General features: G+C 55.8%; 1 protein-coding gene across 2 annotated transcripts; it reads right to left on the bottom strand.

The window, feature by feature from the left end:
* Window positions 1–104: 104 nt before the first annotated feature.
* STARD3 (StAR related lipid transfer domain containing 3) lies at window positions 105–21,955 on the bottom strand. 2 transcript variants are annotated; one of them, XM_042965807.1, is made up of 15 exons: window positions 21,834–21,955; window positions 9,366–9,638; window positions 6,494–6,571; window positions 6,045–6,122; window positions 5,871–5,924; window positions 5,359–5,476; window positions 5,052–5,150; window positions 4,769–4,821; window positions 4,328–4,420; window positions 3,615–3,677; window positions 3,355–3,450; window positions 2,914–2,993; window positions 2,714–2,818; window positions 1,519–1,612; window positions 105–1,052 (listed from the first exon to the last, which is right to left on the bottom strand). In XM_042965807.1, the coding sequence occupies exons 2-15, from the start codon at window positions 9,585–9,587 to the stop codon at window positions 948–950; spliced, it is 1,338 nt and encodes a 445-aa protein (XP_042821741.1). In that variant the 5' UTR covers window positions 9,588–9,638; window positions 21,834–21,955; the 3' UTR covers window positions 105–947. The 2 variants fall into 2 exon arrangements, with proteins under 2 accessions (XP_042821741.1, XP_042821742.1); XM_042965808.1 differs by lacking the exon at window positions 6,494–6,571.
* Between the last annotated feature and the right edge of the window lie 416 nt (window positions 21,956–22,371).

Raw genomic sequence — 22,371 nt, 5'->3', positions numbered from 1 at the left:
AGGCCTGCCATGCTTGCTGCTGGGGTCTCTCCTACCTCCCCCCAGATCCTGGGCAGGAGATTTTCCCCTGACTTTCCCTCAGAGGAGGCCTGGCTGGGGGGGGGGGGGGGAGCATTTTTCTCTGACCAATTATCTGTCCAGCTGGACCGGTCAGGAAAGTGGGGTGTTCAGGAACTGAGTCCCCAGTGGCTCCACTCTCCCTCTGGCTCTGCAAGGGTGTGAGAGGGTGTTGTCCACAGTGCTGCACTTCTCTTCCTTCCAGAGGCCAGGCAGGAGGGGCTGCTTTTTCTTTTTTTTTTTTTTTGAGTTTGTTTTTAATAATTGGCTCAAATTACAAAGGTCCCCAAGGAACCCTGGGGGAGGGAGAGAAACCGGGAGTGGCAGAAGTTCACTGCCAGCACCCACCCCCCTACCTGCCACCCGCTCCCCAACAAGTGCATATGGAAAAAGGTCCCAGACCCTTTAAATAATCCTAAAAAACCGTGGTGAGAAAGCAGGCAGATGAAGGGGCTCCTGCACCTTAACACTGGCGCCAAGGCCCGCCCCGGCCTCTGTCCTGCTCAGGGCCGTGGCCCTCCCCCATCAAGTCTGAGGCTCCCATTCCAGATCCTGCCCCTGGCTAGGTAGGGGAGCGCAGGTATCTTCCTCCAGGAGGCAGGGACAGTCACTGTGTAAACATCAGCGGGACAGACCCCACTCGCCTCAGCAGCAGGGCCCTGGAGTCCAGATGCTTGACCTCACAACCTGCTCACAGCCATGGCTCCCAGGTCCAGTGAAGCACGGTGGAGGGTGGTAGCTTGGGGCCAAGGTGCTGCCACAGGAGGAAACCTCTTCCCGCTGCTTGAGGCCAGGTCTTCTGTGGGCAGCGGGAAGCTCCACTGGCCCCCTCTCTGGCTCTGAAGGCTGTGGTGACAGGACCCTGGCCTGCAGGGTGGCGAGGGGCACGGTTATGCCCGGGCGCCCAGCTCTCCGATGCGCTGCCGCAGGTGAAAGGCAAACTCAAACATGGTGGCTGCGAGGCTCTGGTGGATGAGGTACCGGGGCAGGCGGCCCTGGGGGGAGGTGGGAAGAAGTTCCAGGATGGCCTGTCCGCAGCAGGGGCTCCCCTCTCAACAACATGCGCCAGTGCGGGGGGGGGGTGGGGTGGGGTTGGGGGGGTACCCTGGGCCAGAGCAGCAGGTGCAGGTGCAGCTCTGGAACACAGCCTAAGCCACCCTCTACCCCTCACCCCCGGCAGGAAGAACACGCTGTGCCGGGTCCTGGCACCAACCACACAAACAGACCTAGGAGGGGCTGGCCTGGCAGGCAGCCACTGCTCCTTGGGGCCTCTGGAGTCAGAGGTAAGGGGAGGTACAGGCCCTCCAGCGACTCAGGACGAGACCATCTTGATCCTGCCCCAAATTTTAGCTTAAGGAGGCAGTGTAGGTGAGGCCTTGAGCAGGATGGGAGACCCCAACGTCCCCCACCAAAGTCCCCTCTACTGTACCCTAGCCAGTCTTGCGGCCTCAGCAACCCCACCTTGAGATCTGTATTAAGGATCCAGATGAAGGTGCAGACTCGGGGGTTACTGGCCGACTTGAGCACGATGAAGCCCCCAGGACCATTCTCTCCCCTAAGAGAAAAGCACCATTGGGGGGGAACCTTGGAGCCAGGCAAGGCCTCTGACCCCACTCCACACTCCATTCCTGGCCCATCCTGGACTGGGGTGAAAGAGGGAAGGAGGCTACTGGTCTAGCAACTGCCACTCTGCCTGAGCAGGGCCCAGAACAGGTGTCCCAGAGGCTACAGAATACAGCCCTCTACCCCACCAGGGGACACTCGAATCCTCCTGCAGCACGCCGATGTTGTGCACCCCGAGTGGCAGTGGTCATTTTCTCTGTCCAGGGATTCTCGGTCAGCTCCGGCTGTGAGGGGTGGGCTGTGCTCGCATTTCTCACCCCTGCCCCACTCAGGGAGCAATGCGGTGGTGTCAGGAGGGGGCGCTCTGGGAGGGGGTGCCCTCCCTGGCAGTGGGCAGGGCATGTCCTGTCACCAGTCACTTCCCTCACAGCTCCACTGAGAACTCCCAAGCTCACTCCGCGTACAAGGAAGTCAGCACCCAGAGAGGAAATAAGCCTGTTCATCACCCAGGAGTCTGGTGTGCCAAACCTCATACTCCACCAACAGTGCTCTCTGTGGAAGCCCAGGAAGGATGGGGAGAGCGGAGAATCGGGGAGGAGGCCACCTGCAGCACTGGGGTCTAAGGATAGACAGCAGGAGAACTGGAGGATGCCTTGGAACAGGCAGCAGGAAGACTGAAACTCCTCTTCCTCTGGGGGCACTTCTGGGCACTCTGGGGACCGGCAAGGCAGCGGGGACCAACTCTACTCAGGTAGGAAGGTCAAGCTCCAGAACACAGAACCTTCTGCTCAGGTCACCTGGACCGGCGCGACCTCATGGCTCCCAGCTCCCTTCCCCGGGACTGGTCCCTATCCCCGGAGCTGCCCTCCGGCCTGGGTGGTGTACTTCCAGCCATTAATCCTCCCCCGTCTCCAGGAGGCAGAGCAGATTAGCAGGACTAGGGGCTGAGTGGGGCAAAGCCCAGCAGGACAGGGGACAGGAAGGCGGCCTCAGCAGGAGAAAGCACCCAGCTGTACACACTGTACCCTCCCCTGTCCTCACAGTCACCAGGGGAGGGGCCAGCTGGGGTGACCCTGGCCAAGGCAAGGCTCACCTGACATATTTGTGTGTAGGGGGCTTGGCGCAGTGGGTAGTGGCGATGCCCGACGACAGGTATCGGTCTCTGCGCCGCTCGATGCGCCGCACGTTCACGAAGTCCCTGGGGAGCAGGAGTGTTAGACTGGAAGCAGGGAGCCAAGCCCAAGATCCAAGGGCAAGAGGTCTGCCTTAGAGGAGGGGCTTGGTGGTACTCACCTCGGGGAGACCACCCCGCCCGCGGCCCCCGAAGAGACATCGTAGGAGATGAGGGTGTTGTCCTCTACTCGCTGCAGGATCTAAAGGCCGTGAGGGGAGATGTGAAGCACGGCCCAGCCCAGGAAAATCCCAGTACCTCAGGGAACCCCCACACCAGCCTCCTCTCTGCCCAGGCCCTTTACGGAGAGCCACTTCCAGGCCCTGGGCTGGGCTTTCTCTGCATGCTCCCTCTCCATCTTCCTGACCCTCACCAGGAGGCACCGTTACCATCATACCCATTTTAAAGACCGGGAAGCTGAGGCACAGAGCAGTTCATGACATGACCCAGGTCCCCAGGGGTAACTGGTCGTGCTGGGGTATGACTGCACCCTAATCTGCCGTGTTGCTCTGCCTCTGCCCTGAGAGGTAGCCAGGCCAGGCCCCCCCGGTTCTTCGGCTCACCTGGCAGGCAGTCACCGTCTTGTTCCACAGCACCATCCTCTCGGGCTGCAGGATCACCTCCTGGTACACCAGCTCCGCGGGGCAGGGCAGGAAGGTCTGGGGCAGGGCGGGCAGAGGGCTGGGTGGCGCCAGATGTGCTTGGACACATCAGCCCCTCCCTCTCGGTGGGGAGAAACCTGCCAGAAGGCAGGAAGCCCCTTCCTGAAGTCTTAGAGCAGGAGGCTCCAGGACACTCCAGCACACCTGCTTCCCTCACTCACCTTCAGGATGAATGTCTTCCCATGAAAGGGAACCTCAATGGTATACACAGTGTCCCCATATTCCTGTGGGAGTGACAGAAGCATGACAGGGAGGTGGGTGGAGGGCATGGGGGAGGGCACGGGGGGGGTGGGCTACCGGCAAAAGAATGGGCCACAGGGCAGGTTTTTAACAGCTTAGGGTAGAAAACTCTGGGAGTTTGGGGATATTCAAGTAGCCACTAAAAAACAGTGGTTCTGACAAATGTCCAGCAACGAGCGGAGTAAGGCTTTTGATATCAAGTTAAAGGACAGAAGCAGAGCTACAGCCGTGTCTCCAGGCTGGCCAGGGCTGTTGAGAGGGACTGGCCAGAGAGAGGGACTGGTCCCCCTTTTTCCAAGCTCCCTGCCATCTCTTTAGATAATGTTGTTTTGATCATGAAACAAAACACCAGACATAGGGCAGAAGCCTGGCTTCCCCTTCAAAGCCAGAGCTGAGTGAGGAGAGCAGCAGGGAGCTGAGGATGGGCGTGGGGCCACGAGCAGGGGGAGGGGGCAGTGGAAACATCCAACCCAGCCCAACCTCCTGCCAGGTGGTGACCCCAGGGCCCAGCCCCCACTCCTGATGCAGGAATACGGTTCCAAACTGTGCAATTTTGAGGGCTTCTCAGGCCTCAGAAAAGCAAGCAAAACTCTCAACACACATGAGCAGGTTAGGTGGGAGAGAAGTTTCTTACATTGTTCTTCTCAAACTTCCAGTTCTCCTCCTGGGCCAAGATCTGGTCCACCACCGCCATGGCCTCCTTGCCCTGATGGATGTACTCCCGTTCCTGGCCAGGGATGAAAGGCATGGAGGGGTCAGCCTGAGGCCCATACCCTACCTTGTTCGTGGCCAGTTCTTTCTCTAGATACTCCACACACATGGAGTCTGGGTGGTCTCTCGGGCCCTGTGGGGTCCCCCAGGTGCTGTGGCTGCTCGCCTCCGGGCCCCAGGTATGAGGCAGACCGGTGGGCCTGACTGACGGTGAGCCAGACACGCAGGTGCACGACGACTGGCATTTGGGCTGCCTGAGGTCCATGCTCTGCTGGGAAGGCCCTGCCCACCCTGGCTGAGCCCAGCACTGGCCCTTCTCCGAGGTGCCCACTCCAAAGGTCAGGCGAGGTGGGCAGCCAAATACCTGGGCAGAGAAGATTTTCTTCCCAAGGTCTTCATCTGACTCGTTGTCAGACCCTGCAGAAAACAAGCACAGAGACTTTAAGAAGGTGTGGGGACAGACTGTGGGGACATAGTGGGGTTCGGGCATAAGTGCAACGTTGCGTTGCGGGAAGGACAGAAGTACGTGTAGAAGAAGGTTGCTCACTTTCCCCAGAGAGCCAATAGAAGGGAACAGAAGGAACCTAGCCAACCCACTCCTCATAAAGACCCTCCCTGAAAGCAGTTCCCCATCCACCAGCCCTCACCTGCAAAGGATTCTGGGGGTGAATAGAACTGGCCCTCGGATAGAGCGCCAGAGAAGAGCAGGGGTCCTCGGGCGACAGCAGCCTGGGCAGCAAGATACCCTGGGGGAGCAGACATGGGCAGCCATTGTCCCAAAACAAGGGCAGTCATGCCTTAGCAGCCTGGGGTCCCCCCAACTCCAAGCTCATCTTTAGGCTCTTGGAGGCTGTTCAGAGCTGGCAAGGTAGCTCAGAACTGGCTCTCATGCCTGAAAGTCTCCTCTCTTAGGGCTATGATGACCCTCACTGCACCCCTTCCCCCAGCACTCACATCGCTCCTCCTCAGCCTCCTGTGGTAGGACTTTGAAGTCAAGGAACCAGGTCTCCAACCAGGCAAGGACAAAGGAGACGATAGGGAGCAGGTAGCCGAATGCCCCTTTGCTGAGCAGCTGTGGAAGGACGGGGCTGAGCTCCACGGTAGGGGGGTCGCCCAAAGCCCAGAGTCCCCTCTTGGGGCTAGTAACTCTGGCATACACCCCATTCCTGGACCAGCTGCTTGGGGACCTCTGCGGCACACACCTCTGAGACAGATTAATGAATTCTGCAGCAGGATAAACTGAGGTTAGGCTGGCAGAAGGACTTTTTGTTCTTGGGGTTGTAGAGGGGCAGGTGGAAGAAGCCAGTGATGAGGATTCCTTGGAACTACCAAAGGACACGATTCCCCCTCACCCCACCCTGACAACAGAGACAGACACCCAAAATCAGAGAAAGGGTCCCTTCTTAGGAGAAGCCCATCCCCCAGGCTAGAAACCCACCAGACCAGCCAGACCCTGAGCTACTAACCTCAGAGAGGATGACCTTGACAATGAGGAATGCACTGGACACCAGTGTGGTGACCTGCCCAGGGGAGGAAGGAGGGAGAGAGGGCAAACAGGCTGGGGGGTGAGTCCTCCTCCATACCATCCCTTGCAACAGCCCCACCAGAGCCTGAAAGCTGCGGGGAAAGTGGCGTCTTACCGCAATCACCCACCAGTGCCGGAGCCGCAGCACAGCATAGCCCAGGAGCAGTCCCGAGAAGCGGAAGAAGGCCAGAACCTGGGGGGGGGGGGGCAGGACACAAGCCATCACCGGCAAGCCACTGCCCTTCCCCCTGCCCAAGGCTGACCTCCCCCAGGTTCCCTCTACATGGGCATGCATGCCTTGGCAGAGAATGGTTGAGTCAGTGTTTCTCTGGGGACGACTTGGATGTGACCTTCTTAGACAGGGGTCTACTCTTCCCCTTTACGCTGGGGCTCTCTGAAGGGAGAGCCTTGTTTGGGAACTTTCTGAATATTGAGAGCTCCCTGAGGATGGGAGCCAAGTCTCCTTGCTCAGATTAGAGTGTGTGTTGCAGAGAGAAGAGAAGCCAGCCAGGGAGTCCTGTCCCTGTGTCATCTCTGCCCCCAGGACCCCCTAAGTCCACTCACAAAGATGTCAAAGAAGGAAGTTTTAAAGTTGTAGTGGATGATCTCCTGCTCCAGGTTCTTCTGGATGCCTGTGTTGGTCTGGAAGAGGGAGATATGAACAGCTCTACAGGCAGAAACAAGTCCCCAGGGGTGCCCTCACCTCTGAGGATGGGGAGGAGACGGGGGAGTGTGGAACCTGGAGATGCTGAGCCACTGCCCAAGGAGGGCCCCGAAACACCAAGGGAGCTCAGCCAAACTAACATCATTCATTCCTCCAAGCGCCAGGCAACCTAGACACGCAGGGCCTGGCTCCAGCAATGACATTCGAGGGCACGGTGTGCAGGGAGGGGGAGTCTTGGAGGCTCCAGGGCTGTGTAGGGGAGGCTACAGGCCCTGTGCAGGCAGGTAGGGCTGGTAGACTGGGCGCTGGGAGCCTGCCTCTCACAGAATCTCATCTCCCTCTCACCACTATGGGGCTCCATCTTCCCAGGCAACCATCCATCTGGGGCGGTGGGGACCGGGGGTGAGCAGCGGTGTCAGACGGAGCCCCAGGTGGCAAATCAACTGATTCGGTTTGTGCTTCATGGGCAAAATCCATCATGGTGCTGGAGAGGATGCCCAGCAACGGAGACGGGAGTGAGCAGACTGGTCCTCACCCCTGTCCCTGCCTTAGTCACCCACACATTTTCAAGGGGAATCCTGATACTTTGGCTGGGGAGGGAGAGGATGTGGATGGACACTGAGAGCCAGACCACAGCCCGACTTCTCAGGAGGAATGGAGTGCCAGCCCCCTGGAGGACGGAGGACAGAAGGGGACTCCGGGGAGTGGAACCCAAGAGCCTGGAAGGTGAAGACCCTTCATGACCACCTAGACTGGAGTTCCTAATCTCTGGCAGATGATCCAAATTGAAGTAGGGAGACTTATTAAAGATACAGATGTTCAGGCCACTGAATCTCAGACTTAGCTGAGCATCTGGAATTTTCATACAGTTCCCAGGTGACTCTGATGCTTAGAGCAGGAGCCAGTAGTCTGGGCAGCCGCCTCAATAACACTTGAAGGCCCCTGCACATCTCCACCATGTGCCTCTATCTCAAGACCACCCTGAGCCTCATGGAGTCTCACACACCACCCCTCACACCTGACATCCCACCCAACCCCACCACAGCTTGGTCTTCCTCTTCCTCTTCCTCCTCAGACTGCTCCCTCTTGGGCCCCATAGCCCCTCTGACCCCTAACAGTCACCGTCCCTCACAGCTCTCCCTCTGCCTGGGCATGCACAGAAGCTGAGGGCATCCTGACTCGGGGGACCTGAGTTCCAGCCCCTGCCAGTCTCTGGCTACGAGACCTCGCATGGGTGTTGCAACCCTCCTGGGGTCCTTACATCCAACGCGCAACACCCAGTCTGTTAGAAAACTAAAAATATATATGCTCTAAACCAGGAAAATAAAACTACAAAACCGAAAATTATCCAATTTTTAAATAAGTGTCTACCAAGTGAAACATTATGGCTAACTCCACTAATGGTTACAGTCCAGCATTCTGAACTTTTCATTATGTTTGAAAACAATTTTGAGATTAGATTTTTTTCTTGTTCTGCAAGAATTCCCAAGTATGTATAATGACTGCTGAGCTATTATAGCCAGTACATCTAGGTGATTTCAAAAGTAAAATTACAAAAAATTTTTTGGCTGTTTCCGGAAAAAAAATATATTTTGAATGAAGGCTGTGGGTGAATTTTAGTGCTTGCTTTGATGCTGGATGGGACCTTCAAAAAGAAGAATGCCTAAGACCTCAGAAGCTCTTCAAATGGCTCTGGACCTTGCTGGCCTCTGCTTTTTCATTGGCAGGATGGTCCTTAACATCCCCCAGGGCTCAATCTTGTTGAAGGTGCCAGTTCATCTCTGTGCACAAAGGACAGTCACCCTCAGAGCCCTCCAGCTCCACACACCCAGAATCAAATTTGTCCTCTCCACCTCTAAACCAGCCCCTTCCCCAAACTCCTCACTTCTATCAACAAAGTCATCCTTTTTCTATCACTGAGCCTGAGACCTGGAGAAAGGGCACCTGCCATCCTGAACTCTGACCCATTCTGCAGAAGGAAAACAAGGGAAGGCTCAGAGAGGCGGAGTCCCCTGCTGAGGTCCCACAGTGAATACAGAGGGGGAGCCAGGACTGACTGAGCCTGGGATGCTTTGCTCCCACAGCTCCTGCCTCTGTGGTTGGGGCCTGCTCTACCCTGTTGGTGCCTGGAGATCAGGTCCCACAAAGCTGGCCAAGCACTGCCCAGGGGGAGGAGGGTAAGGACCCGGCACTGAGAGGCAGCTCCATCTCCAGGCTGCTAAGTGGCATCTCACCAGCCTGGAGAGGCCAAACTGGGGGGCACCGGAGGAGTGTCCAAAATGGAGAGAGAGCTAGGAACCATTGAGAACTGGGAGTTTTTACTGGTTTGCTCCCCCACCGTACCCCCTGCCTTCAGCACAGTGCCTAGGATACAACAGGGCTTTGAAAAATGTTTGTTGAATGAATGAATGAATGAATGGAGCCAGAGAGCAACATAGGGCAAAAAAAAGACAAAGGTTTCAATAGTCCAACCAGAGTCCACTGGGCTGTTTCCTCCTTTCTCAAGAGTCTCCACTAGAGGGCAGGTTGGCACGGAGGTGGAGAGTGTGAACTCTGCAGCCTGAGGGTCTCGGTTCAAATGCTGCCCTCCTTCGCATACTTGCCGAGAGAGCCTAGACAAATGACTCAAGCCCTCTGAGCTCCCAGCTATTCTGATCTTCCTGTTCTTCATCTTACCTGGAAATCTGTCCTGCCAGAGAGGCAACCCTCCCAGACAGCTGGTGCAGCAGCTACGGCCCGGATGACCCCCGCCCCAGCCTTGGCCCCACTCACGTTCAGCTCAATGATCCAGAGCAGGGAGATGAAGAGCAGGTCGAAGGTGACAAAGAGACAGAAGGTGCGGCGGACATCAGAGATGGCTCGGCGCTTCTCTGGAGGTGGGGGGAGGAAGTGGGAGGAGAGGCCCTGGGAGTGGGACAGTGATGAGCTGAGGGAGGCCACGGCCGGCAGGCTGCGCTCCAAGTCACGGGCCAGCTCCCCAGACAGTCTGTTCATCCTGGTGGGCCCCCACCTCAAGGTGGGGAAGGCGGGGCCTCAGCTGCAAGGCTGGGGAGAAGCAGGGCAGCTGGGTCAGGTCACGCGTGTCTCGTGTCAGGGGCGTGGAGGTCCCATTAACCTCCTTCATCCCTTCACGCACAGCCCCAGGGACCCCGTCTGCTCCCAAACACATCTGCCCCCTCTCACATCTCAACCCCCTGGCAGCCCGGGGCCCTCCCAGCCCAAATTCTCTCCTGCAGCCCCACTTCTGGGCTGGAGGGATTTGAGCATCCCTCTCTCTCGGCCCTCCTCACCAACCCCCGGTAAAGCCCAGCGGCCCCACGGTTCACCCTTGGAGGGCTCTGGGGTCCTCCCCGCTGCTTGAGGGCACAGCCTGCTCCTGCCAAGCCCAGCCCTGTGGTTCAGCCTCCGGTCCTGTCAACAGCCTCTCGGCCTGCCCCCACCCCCAGGAGAAGAGGGCCCCAAGCTCTGTTCTTTGTTTGCCAAGCACAAAGCCACATTCCCTCCCAGCAGCCAGCCCTACCCTCCCACCCCCTAATCCATGGCAACTGGGAGGGACTTCCTAGAGCAGTGTCTCCGTCTCCGAGTGCTCTGCACTGGGACAGCGGGTATGGAGAAAGGACATCTTGGTCCCTTCTCTCTAGCTCCACCCCACCACCCCCATGTCAGGCCCAACCACCATCCTCTGGCCTGGCCATTACAACTAGCCTAGCGGGCGAGTCTCCAGGCTGCCTCTCTCACCCTGTAACAACACTTCTTGCACAGCCAGAGAAAGGCTTTCCGAACACTGATCACACCCTGCCATTCCCCGAGCCCTCCAGTCCAGGCCCTGCCAGCTCTTCCAATGGCTCCTCGCACAAGGCAGGCAGGGCTCACCCCCAGCGCCACCCTGGCCTTCTTTTAGGTCCCTCGATGTGGCAGCCTGGTCCTGCCTGGGGCCTTGGACCTAGCTCTCCCTTCCCCAGTCCTTCCAAGAAGCAGCTCAAAAGACCTCTCCTCAGAGCCCGCACCCTCCTTCCCCCAGTCACAGTGTCTTGTCCTGTTACGGGGCTTCACATTCTTCCCTCCGTGAACTCGGCTTCACTACCTAAAATGGTCTTATTGTTTTACAAACCCTACAGGTACGGGGCTTTCACCTGACTGGTAATTGCTGTCTCCTGGCGCCTAGCACGAAGCCTGGCACCCAGTGGATGCTAGACTGGCTGCTGAACAAATGGGGGCTCCAGGGGGTCTCCTGGTCCTCAGCTCCATGCTACGCAGCAGAGAAATGGGGCAAATCCTGAAAAGGGGAAGAACCAGCCACTGCCCAAGGCTAGGCCAGAACTCCACTGCCTACAGAACACTGTGCCCTCGGTTGTGTTTCATGCCCACACGGGGCAGGATGGGTCCTTCCACATTACAGGTAAGGCAGCCAAGACTGAAGGGTGAATGGACCCACCCCTTACCTGTCTGTGTGACCATGGAGCTGAAATCCTTACGAATGCTAGAGGCAGAGGGCCTCGGAGCACTCCCTCCCTGCCACACGGCCCCCAGACCCAAGGTCTCTACTCCACCAACGTGCTGGCAAGGAGCCTGAAGAGGTCCTGTTGCCTGGGCAGGGCGCACAGCATGGTCGGTGCCTTACACTTCTGCTGCTCCATCAGAGTCTCCCTGAATCTTCTCTCATGCCAGCACCAGGGGGCAGGTTTGGGGGCCAGCGACAGGGGAACCCTAGATATTGGTCTCTGATCCTGGGACGGCAAGATCTAACCAGTCTCCCCCCTAATCTGTTATCATTTCATACCTCTGTTATGTCTACTACTGGCCGGGGCCCTCAATCTATCAGGTCCCAAACAAGCTCCCCATTTGCGACAGGGAGGAGACTCTGACCAAGCCACTTTGTCCATCCCTCTGCCTCTGTGCAAGCCCCAATGGACAGGAGCTGACTGTTCTCAGCAGAGGCACCCGGCCCAAGGCCACCCCTGATACCATACTACTGGGGTTGCCGTGCCCAGCTCATCTGGTACTGAAGGAAAGCTGGGCCTAGCTCTGGCAGGACGCAGTAAGAGAGGGATGTGACAGGCCGCCGGCAATGACACCTATCCCCAACATCCATCCACCGGACCTGGTGCCAGACTGAATGCTCAGCGCATCTCTCACCATGACAGGGCCGCAGCTCCAGGGCAGGTGACATTTCCTGGTGTCTAAAAGCCCTCTTGTCTGCTGCCAGACCTGTCTCCATCTCTCTTCCTCCTTCCTTCCTGTCTCTCTCATAAACTACTTTTCTGTCTTTGTGTCTCTGTGCCAGCCCCCATCTCCCCACTTCATGTCTATCTTTCTGGGTCTTCCTCTCTAAGTCTCTCCCGTCTGTCTCTCTCCACCACCATCACCTCAGTCTCCCTTGAAAGTCTCCCTTTCCGCCTGTGTGTGTGTGTGTGTGTGTGTGTGTGTGTGTGTGTGTGTGTCTCGTCTTCCCTATCTGCTCCTCTCCCTCTTCTTTTTTTTTTTTTTAACGGTTTTTTTTTGTTTTTTTGTGTGTGTTTTTTTTTTGTTTTTTTTTTTTTGTTTTTTTTTTTTGAGACAGAGAGAGACAGAGCATGAACGGGGGAGGGCCAGAGAGAGAGGGAGGCACAGAATCTGAAACAGGCTCCGGGCTCTGAGCTGTCAGCACAGAGCCCGACGCGGGGCTCGAACTCACGGACCGCGAGATCATGACCTGAGCCGAAGTCGGATGCTTAACCGACTGAGCCACCCAGGCGCCCCTCCTCTCCCTCTTCTTGAGTCACTGCAGGGTGCTGTGGCTTCCCTATTCCCAGCTGCTCCCGAGTCTGTCTGGCATCCCCCCCGGCTTTCTCCCTCCCTCCTTGGGGACAGGACTCGGGTGGTGGCAGTGTGGTGTGAGATGCCACTGGAGCGGCAACAGCACCGACACTCACACACGCAGACATCCTTGTTGAAGCAAGAGACACAGATGGGGGCTGAGAGCACAGGTGTTGGGGGAGGCCGGGAGAGCTGCAGACACAGGGGAGTGTGGGAGCCAAGCACGGGGCCTCTGAAGCAGGGCTGGGGGCAGCCAGCCAAGAGGCAGAGACAGGGGGCTTCTACGTCACCCTCCCCTACGAAAGCTGCTCAGAGTCCAAAGTAGAGTAGAAGGAGCACCAGTCGGGAATGAAGACCTGAGCCCCACTCTTGGGACAGCCATTGACCCCGAGTAACTGAGCAAGTCCTCACAAGCCCCTGCTGCGTTACCTGAGGGAAAAAGTCAGTGATTTTTTTAAACCCCTTCTTCAAGCAAGAGAAACTTAAGAAAAAAAGAAAAAAGAAAAGAAAACCCTACTTGGAACCTTAATAAACAAGAAAGATAAAAACAGACTGTTACAGGTCCTGCCACAGAAGGTGCCACAGAGAGCCTCACTTGGCAGCCTTTCCTGGGTCACCCTGGAGGCACCTCCTTGGGCGCAGTTTGAAAACCGCCCACTCAGATGACTTCAAAAGATCTTTGAGCTCCGTCAGACTGCCTGCCAGTCCAAGAGGTGAAAACCATCTTGGCCTGGAACTGCCCTTAACGGTCCCCAAAGCACTGTTCTCTGCCCCCCGGCCCTGCGGGTGGAAGGTGGCAGCTGCGAGCGGAACAGTGAGGCCTGGCCTCCCCCACACCGCCGTGCCCACCGTCCTGATGAGGGGGAGGCAGGAATGAGTGCCGTGGGCCAGAGACAGCACGGCTGCCGCCCAGGCCCATGGGAGCAGCAGCCCCTGCCGAGCCCAGCCTCCGCGGTCACCTCTGCTGTCCTTGCTCCCTGCCCCGCCCACGTGCCTGCAAAGGTGTCTGGAGTGGAGCGGCACGTTATGGCGTGAAGAAGTCCGTCCGGGACGGACAGAGCAGACTTGACACTCACCCATTGTGTGTTTTAGGGGAAGCGGAGCTGCTAAGGCTTGGGCACCGGGGCAAGGAAATGGGAGGCTTTATCATCCCCGGTAAGGGAAGGAGGGGTGAGGGGAAGAGGCAGGCCACTGGGCACAGTGGATTACTTCAGTTCTTGCAGCTCCTGAGGCAAAGGGGAGGGGCAGGCACGGCCCCCAGGGCCTGCCAGGCCTTCTCTTACCCTAGGAAATGCCAGTATTGGCCAGACTGAACGAGGAGCTTTTGGGTAGGGTCCCAGACTCAGGACAGACAACGGCAGGCAGCTGACATCATGGAAAGAAAGCTGGACCCTGAGGTCAGGGTTCAAATCTCAGTCTGCCTTTAGAAGCTGTGCAACCTGGAGCAAATGTAACTGTCCTGACACTCCGTTTCTTCAGCTGCATTAAATAAAGGCAATGTTAATATATTTAATGCCTTAGAACTATATCCTAAAATGATTCAAATGGTAGATTTTATGTTATGTATATTTTACCACAATAAAAAAAAGCAACGATAATTACTACCTAGTCCTAGGGCTGGCATTTCTAGAAGTGTCAGAAGTATGGTAGGTGCTTGGTCAGTGGTGGCTGAGACGGAACAAGTAGCTGGCAAGGTCATTCAGGTAAAAGGAAAAGTCGGGGGCGGGGGGAGGGTGCTTATACACTACAGCGACATGTAATGAAATCACCCAAAAGGCCTGGGTTCAAATGTGAGCTCTACAAGTCCTCTCAAAGGTGACCCAGAGCAAGCTCTCTTAAGCCTAAAGTCTGGGTCCCCTACCTGTGCATAGAATGGGCCAAGTCATTCCAGCTCCAGACAAAGGTGAACTCCCAGGCTGGGGGCGGGGGCAGGAAGCGGGGGACTGTCCTTGCTCCCTGCACAGGCTCTCTGAGGAAGTGCCAGTGGTGCCCAGTCCCCCCTGCAGTTTCAAGCTCCGTCCCTTCAGTCACCCCCAGATCCCCATTTCCATAGTTCTTAGGGGACAGAGGCACAGATGAGGTCCTTGCCAGCTCTCAGTCACAGCCCAGACCACAAGCTCCAGCCGCCTCTCTGGAGCTCAAAACCCGGACTGCCTGCAGTTCCTGGCTGGCGTTTCCTGGCCAAGGCAAGTCTTCAATTTGAGCAATGCCACTTATTCACTGTACAAGCCTCAGAGGCTACATCTGGAAACTGGGGACAATGGTCTTGACCCTGGGCTATCGGGGGCATCAAAGGACACAGTGATGCACACGAAGTGCCCAGAACGGTGTCTGGCTCCACAGAGTAAATGCTCATTAGACGTTAGCCACTGCCACCACTGCCATCTGAGTTTCCTTGCCCTTTCCCAAGCCCTGACCTCCAACAGTGGCCTGGCCAAGCTGTACCAGGCCCAGTGAGAGCTTATTCCACAAAGCTATGCTCTGTGGCCCCGGGGAAGGAAGACCAAGTCTCATCTCTATCCAGAAATGACCCACATTTCTGGGCAGTGTGGCTTCTCCAAACCTTCTCTTGAGGCCGATGGGACAGTGGACACAGGCTCTCAACACCTCCCTCACCCCATATTCCTCAGGAAATATGAACACTAGCCCCCACTCTCCATGGAGGCTTCCCAGTGGAGTCCCTTTCTCCACACAAATCAGGAGGAATCAGTAAGGCTGAGAAAGGACTGGACTCCAAGCTTAGAGAAGTTTCAAACCCTGGATTCCTGCTTTACCATCCCCGGACGTCTCTGCGCCTTAGTTTTCTCCTATGTGAAGTGGGGATAACAACAGCACCTACTTCTTACAGGCATTAAAAGGATTACGTGACTTGTTCAATGCAATGGCCTAGGACAGTGCCTGACACAGAAAGATCACTGCATAAGGATTAACTAGTATGACATCCCTGCCTCTTCTTTAGAGGAAGACACAGTCTTGAGCTCTGACAGCCTCCATGAGATGGCTTTAAGCCGGAACTGGGGCTGTTCTGGGTCAAGTTCCCCATGTAATGCCCAGGTTAGTGGAGAATCCATAGACAGGCAGGAGGCCAAGGCTCTGGGTGTGGAAGAGAGTTGCCCTAGCCTGTGTCCTGCCACTGGCCAGCCTGGGAGGGAGCTGGTTCAGGGAGGCCAGGATAGCAGATCAAACAGGACTGCAGACCATCCTGATGAGCCAGCACATAAGAAATAAATCTGGCCTAGCACTGGCCTGTGATGGCACCCTGCAGCCACCCCTCCTTTACTCGTCACACTCCCCACCAGGAGCTGTAAAGATGAGGAGTTGGAGGAGGCAGAAGGTTGCAGAGGCCTGCCCACAGTCCCCCAGCCAGGATGGGGTAGAGCTGACCCCGGGGTCTCTGCTGGCCGGGAAGCCAGGTGTCAAAAGACCCCGAAGAACTTTATGACCAACCAGTGAGGGCTTGTGGAGAACCCGGCACCCTCCCCTCCACATCCAAACCATCAGCAAATCCTATTGGCTCTTCCTTCAAAATCCATCCAGTATCTGCCCACTGTTCACCACTACCACTACTGTCACCCTGTCCTAACCATCACCCCTCATCTGCCACAGCTTCCTGACCACTTCCTTGTCCTCATCCCAGGTCTGTTCTCAACACAGCAGCCAGAGGGATCGTGGTAAAAGTCAGACCAGACCTCCCCAATGCCCCAAACCTTCGATGGCTTCCAGTTCACCCTGAGTAAAGGCCAAAGTCTCCATCCTGGCCTACAAGTTCCCTCTTCCCCTGGTCTATTCCCCTGAACCCTCTGGTCCAGCCACACTGGCCCCTCTCTGTTCCTTGGATACCTCAAGCATGCTCGCACCCCAGAATCCTTGCACCTGCTGTCCTGTCTGCAGCTCCTCCCCTACAGCCCCCCACCCTTCATCCTCTTACCCTAATTTACTCTTCTTCACAGCGCTTATCACCCTAGACATATTATAGGTTACTGGTCTGGGTTCACTGCCTGTCTCCTCCCACCAGAATACAAACTGCACAAGGGCAGAAACTCCATACTTTGCTCAATGCTGTGTGCCCAGCACCCAGAATGGCACCAGGCTCACAGAAGACATTCAGGAAATGTGCTGAACGGCTATTTACACCTTTCCCTACAGGGGTGTGAGCACAGGTGCACAGGTACACAGTCACACCGAGCCCTGAAGGAGCAGCCCCTTCTGGTCCAGACTGTTTCTCCTGGAGCTTGACTCCACCCTCTGCTGGTGTCTCAGCCCACTTAAGAGTCCAGGCACCCTCTCCACCAGCAGGCAAGGGGAACTGGCACCCTGGACACCAACTTTCAGGGAAAAGGCTGGAGGTGAGCTAAGTTCCTTGGATAGTAAAGGTCAAGAAGAAAGGATGTGCTCCCTTAGAAAGACTCCAGTCCTCCTCTTGCTATGGGGGTTGATCCCTGTCCCCTTCCCCTGACACTTTCCTGACCACTGGCTGCTCCCAGGACACACCATGGCCGGCAGGTCTCCCTTCCGTGTTTTCTCATTCTGGAATGACTTCACCCCCGGGCTTTCCCACCCCAGCTCTCCCTCACCCTCCAGGCTTCCCCAACCCCAGCTCTCAGGACTCTGGCTCAGTACTTTCCTTATCAAACAGCTAGACTTGAGCCTCAAAGTCATTTTTCTTGAATGCTTTAGGCCTGGGTCACAGTGTTTTGCCATGGTACATGTCTAAGAAGTTAACTGATCTGTGAGTCTGTAATGCCCACCCTGGAACAGGTGAAAGGGCATGAGTCTGGGGACTGAGCATCAGACCTGGAGTCAAAAGCCCAAGGCCAGGGGCGCCTGGGTGGCACAGTCGGTTAAGCGTCCGACTTCAGCCAGGTCACGATCTCGCGGTCTGTGAGTTCGAGCCCCGCGTGAGGCTCTGGGCTGATGGCTCGGAGCCTGGAGCCTGTTTCCGATTCTGTGTCTCCCTCTCTCTCTGCCCCTCCCCCGTTCATGCTCTGTCTCTCTCTGTCCCAAAAATAAATAAAAAACGTTGAAAAAAAAATTAAAAAAAAAAAAAAAAAAGCCCAAGGCCATTCTTGGGGCACCTGAGTGGCTCAGTCAGTTGAGCGTCTGACCCTTGATTTCAGCTCAGGTCATGATCCCAGGGTCATTAGATCAAGTCCTGCCTCGGGCTCTGTGCTGTGCATGGAGCCTGCTTAAGATTCTCTCTCCCTCTCCCTCCCTCCCTCCCTCCCTCCCTCCCTCCCTCCCTCTCTCTCTCGCTCTCTTTCTCTCTCTCGGGGCGCCTGAGTGGCTCAGTCAGTTGAGCGTCTGGCTTCGGCTCAAGATCTTACGGTTGACAGGTTCGAGCCCCGCGTTGGGCTCTGTGCTGACAGCTGGGAGCCTGGAGCCTACTTTGGATTCTGCGTCTCCCTCTTTCTCTGCCCCTCCCCCATTCATGCTCTGTCTCTCTCTGTCTCAAAAATAAATAAACATTAAATTTTTAAAAATGAAAAAAAAAAGATTCTCTCTCTCACCTCCTCTGCGCCTCTCCCCTGCTTGCTCATGCTCTCAAGGAAAAAAAAAAAAAAAAAGGCCCAAAGCCATTCTTCATTAGGCTGTGAGCCCTTGAGTAAATCAGTCTCTCTAAACCTCAGTTTCCTCATCTATAAAATGGGGATAGTATAGAGACCACTTCACAGAGCTACTGAAAGGATTAGAAATAACACACGCAAAGTGTCTATGCTTAATTAACAGCAGCTATTACTACTATTAGGAACCATGAGACAGTGTTAGAGGCAGTGTCCTGGGCCAGGCATGTACACACGGCACTCTGCCCAGACTGAGGGTCCCATCTGTGCTGCTGGACGGAAGGATGAGCCTGGCTGCAGAGAGCTGACCCAGGATGGCACATATTAGGCTCTACTGTACTTCAGGGCTCAGTGGCCTGTGCCATCAGCCCTGGCACAGTTGGCTTATTGGCCCCCACTCTGTCCCACCACTAGAGAGTTTGCGAAGTCTTCTAGAGAAGGAAGAGTTTAAGGAGAGGAGGACACAAACCAGGCTCCATTTCTCCTTTCCTTCTGGGGAAGTGGAAAGGGGAAGAGTCGAGCCAAAACAGAAACTACATTCATCACCGCACAGTGCCCCCTCCAGCCCGGACATTCTGATGGTACACTTTACTGGAAAACCTTAGCAGGCTAAGATCTACTCAGCTGTCCTGCCCCGTCCACATGCCAGGCCCTGTTGAATGTCGGGGATGCCCTGGCCTACTCAGGGGCTGGTGAGTCAGGCCCCACCACACCCTTAGTGCTACTGGATAAAACTTGGGAGCTAATGAGGTCAAGTTCTCAAGGTCAGCCTGGAAAGGGCCAGTCATCTTCCAGGAGAGATCTCAGTCCTATCAGCCCACTCAAGGGAAGGTCCCACAGGCAGAAAGGAGTTCAGCACAGACCCCTCCCAGCACCAGCTCTGACCAGACAAAAGCCAGGGTCAGCCTTTCCCTCTCCAGAAAAGGTTCACAGGGATACACAACTGGTCAGATGGGATGCCTTGCTTGTCCCCTGTCCTATAGACATGGCAGCTGCCCCTTTGGGGGCTGGGACCTGGAGGCAGCTTCTCAGAGACAGCTGTAGACCTGGAGTCAAGAGACAGTTCTTGAAGTTCCTGCTGAGTGACTTCCCCTGAGTCTCAGCTTCCTCATCTGTTAAATGGAGCCAACAATCTCTACCACTCAATGGAACAAGTATGAGCTGCCAAATACACAGGACTTTTGGTCTCACCCACACCTCCTCCCCAGTTTGGTGTGCAAGAGCTCAGTCTAATGCAGCATATGAACTGAGAACCTATAACATGTCAGATACTGTGCTAGTCCCTGGAGATGTTTAGGGGTTCTGGGTCTGGTGAGAGAGGCTAACATAAATAAAACACGGTGCCATACTGTAATCAGCACTTTCAGTGAGGAACAAACAATGGACTGTGGGCTCTCAGAGAAGCATCTGACCCAGGTTGGAGTGGGTGAGGTTGGGAAAGCCACAAAGAGAGGAGCCATCTGACCCAGGCCTTGAAGAATCCGCATCTACCAACCACAGGCGAGGAAGATGAGCATTCCAGGTAGGCAAAGGCCCAGATTCAGGTCTAAAGCATAGGCCCAGCCCACAGGCTTTCAAGCTGACTACCCCAGGGGGCCTGCCCCAAACACCAGGCACCAGGCCTTCACACCTCTCCTGGGCATGGTCCCCACGGGCTCCTAAATCGAGGAGACACTTCCTTGTGGTCAAGCAAGAAAAGGAATCCCCAGCCTCAGCAGAGGAGGCTGCCTCTGCCCTCTTGCCCACCTTAGCCCTCCCCCTGAAAGGGAGCCAGGTACCCATTCTCTGAGTCCACCCTGGTCTCTACCTCCCTTTGGTAATTTCATCCTCTTGCTCTAAGGTCCCTCACTAATTGTCTGCTCGTCTGGGAAGCCATTCTTGGCCCTCCTCCCCATGGGTTCCCAGAGCTCTGTGTACATTTCTCTAGAATTAATGCTTGCCATGTAACAGTCATTCACTTCCCGAGTCATTTCCTGAGCAGACTAACATCAGGTCTGGGTTTTTTCCATTCTTGAATCCTCACTCAATAAATCCAGATCCTGCCCCCAATGCCCTCCACCCCAGCATTTTATTTATTGACAAAAAGCCAGGCTTTGGAGTTCTGGAACAGAATGAGAAGTAAGCCACATCAACTGTTCTCAAGCAATTTAAGAAATTAAAAATGATAACCACCGCTCTAGAATGTTCTTATATAAGCAGTAACGGGTAAGGTTTATTTATTGAGCATTCACATGCTATTTTAAGCCCTACACATAATTTCATTTAATCCTCACAGTAACTCTATGAGGTAGGCACACTGCTATCTCCATTTTACAAATTAGGAAACTGGGGCGCTTTCTTCATCTAAGTCATAAAATAGTGTCAGAACCCACAAAGTCTGATTCGAGAGTCTGTTTGCTCAACCACTGTTCTACTACGGACAGGGTGTTGTAGGGACACAGGGGGTTGGTGTTAAGTCTTGGACAGGGTAGATGGAAGGAAGTCTACCCAGGGGTGGCACTGTCTGAGCTGAGCACTGAGAAGGACAAGTAGAAGGTAGCCTGGCAGAGAAGAGAAGGGGCTTCCCAGACAGAGGGGCTGGTATGCAAAGGCAAGGAGACACAAAATTGCAAGGTGTGGGCAGGCAGCTGCATGTTATTGGACTTTAGGGTGCACATAGGAGACTGGCAGGAAAGAGGTCAGAACCCAGAGAGCTCTGTAAATAGTGCTAGGGAATCAGCCTTTTCCCCACAGCAATGAGAAGCCAACAAAGGGTTTTAAGCAAGGAAGTAACACTATGAGACTTGTGTTTTAAAAGGATCACAAGAGTTAGTTTGGAGTCTGGGTTGCAGGCAGCCACGACTGGAGGTTGCTAGCAAGCCACTGCGGTTATCCTGGTGACAAACACATCAAGGTGGTCACAGAAGAGATGGAGGCACAGGATCAGGTTTGAAGCATGCTCAGGAAGTTGGCCGGACTGGGTCACCCCACTGATGTGGGAATTGAGGGAGAAGAGGAACTGTAAGATAATTTCCCGTTTCTCGCTGGGATGGGATGGCAGAGGAAGAACGCGCTTGCAGGGAAGGAGACCAGTTGAAGTGAGCTCCAGCCGAAGTGGAGCTGTCCAACTGGTAGCTGGATGGCCAAGTCTGGGGCGCCAAGGAGGGGCTGCGCTGAAGAAAGAAGTCGATCTGAGCGCCTGTTGGGCCTTTAGGTGGTGTAAAGCTGAAGCCATGAGAGTGGATGAGACCATCAAAATTCAGTGTATAGTGGGGGCTGGGCAGGAGAAGAGAATGTGAAACGGTACTTCTACTGTCAGAACAGTAGGAAGAAAATAAGGAGATGCTGACGCGGAGGACGCCAAAGGGGGCGGGGTGTCAATTATATCAATTAGGAACGAGTGTCACTGGTGTTATGCACCTCTAAGAACTCAAGAAAGATTCTTTAAAGGGCCCTTTTGATGTCAGGAAGTCATACACTGCCGTTTTCAAAGGAAGTTGGGGTAGACCGGATGACAGCGAGACGCATACCTGCTGGAATGTATATATTCTTCCTCTTTCAAAGACCCTGACCCCTGCCCACATCCAACTCCTGCCCCCTAAAACCCAGATTTCGTCCCTCGCCCCTCCCTTCACAGTGGAGAGCGAGGCTCGGGAGGACAATCGCGGACGCCCTCCCCGGGCGCTCTCGGGTGGGCGGGGCCGAGGAGGGTCTGCGTCGGAGCCCCCAGAACCCCGCGTGGGGCGGAGCGAGGCCGAGCAGAGGAAGGGGGCGGAACCTGGGACGCCGAGGGTGTGGGAAGGGTCGGACGGAACCAACAACGGACACTAGGCAGAGAGGTGGAATCCGCTGGCAAGACACAGCCCTCGTACCACCCGACCCCAGTGACCTCCCCCGGACCCACCTGCTCCATGTCAGCCACCGACCGTCCTCCTCCAGCCCCAGCCGTAGCCAACCCCGCAGCCCGGGCCGGGCCTCCGAGCGGAACAGGATCTCCCGGCGGCGGCGCCGCTTCCGCCGCTGAGCCCGCCCCACAGAGCGAACAGGGACGTGCGTAGACGTGCAGCCCCGCCCCTTCGCCTCAGTCTCCGCCCCCAAGCCCTTGGGCCTCGTCCCGAGAGCCGGAAGCGGGGACTGCTTAAGAGGTCTTAACGGTTGGGGAAATAGGAAAGAAGCCCAGGGGCATCATCATTGTTGGGCCCCAGAGGCCTGGTACTGTGGGGAAAAAAGGGGAACTTCCTGAGGGGAGGTCTTTGGGGCTAGGGGACAGGTCCTTTGGAGGAATCCACTTACTCTCGAAAGTTCTTTCTCTCCCTGCCTCTTTCAGCGATCCCTAGCAGGATCTAGTACTTCTGTGGTCCTTCGTAAGAATGCTCCTAGCTTGTCTGCAGGAAAGACTTCCAGACTAGAGGACTGGACACTAGGATCGAGATGGCCACCAA

This window comes from Panthera tigris, chromosome E1, assembly GCF_018350195.1.
Source record: "Panthera tigris isolate Pti1 chromosome E1, P.tigris_Pti1_mat1.1, whole genome shotgun sequence".
Lineage (NCBI taxonomy): Eukaryota > Metazoa > Chordata > Mammalia > Carnivora > Felidae > Panthera > Panthera tigris.
This window is presented reverse-complemented; position numbering and strand designations above follow the sequence as displayed.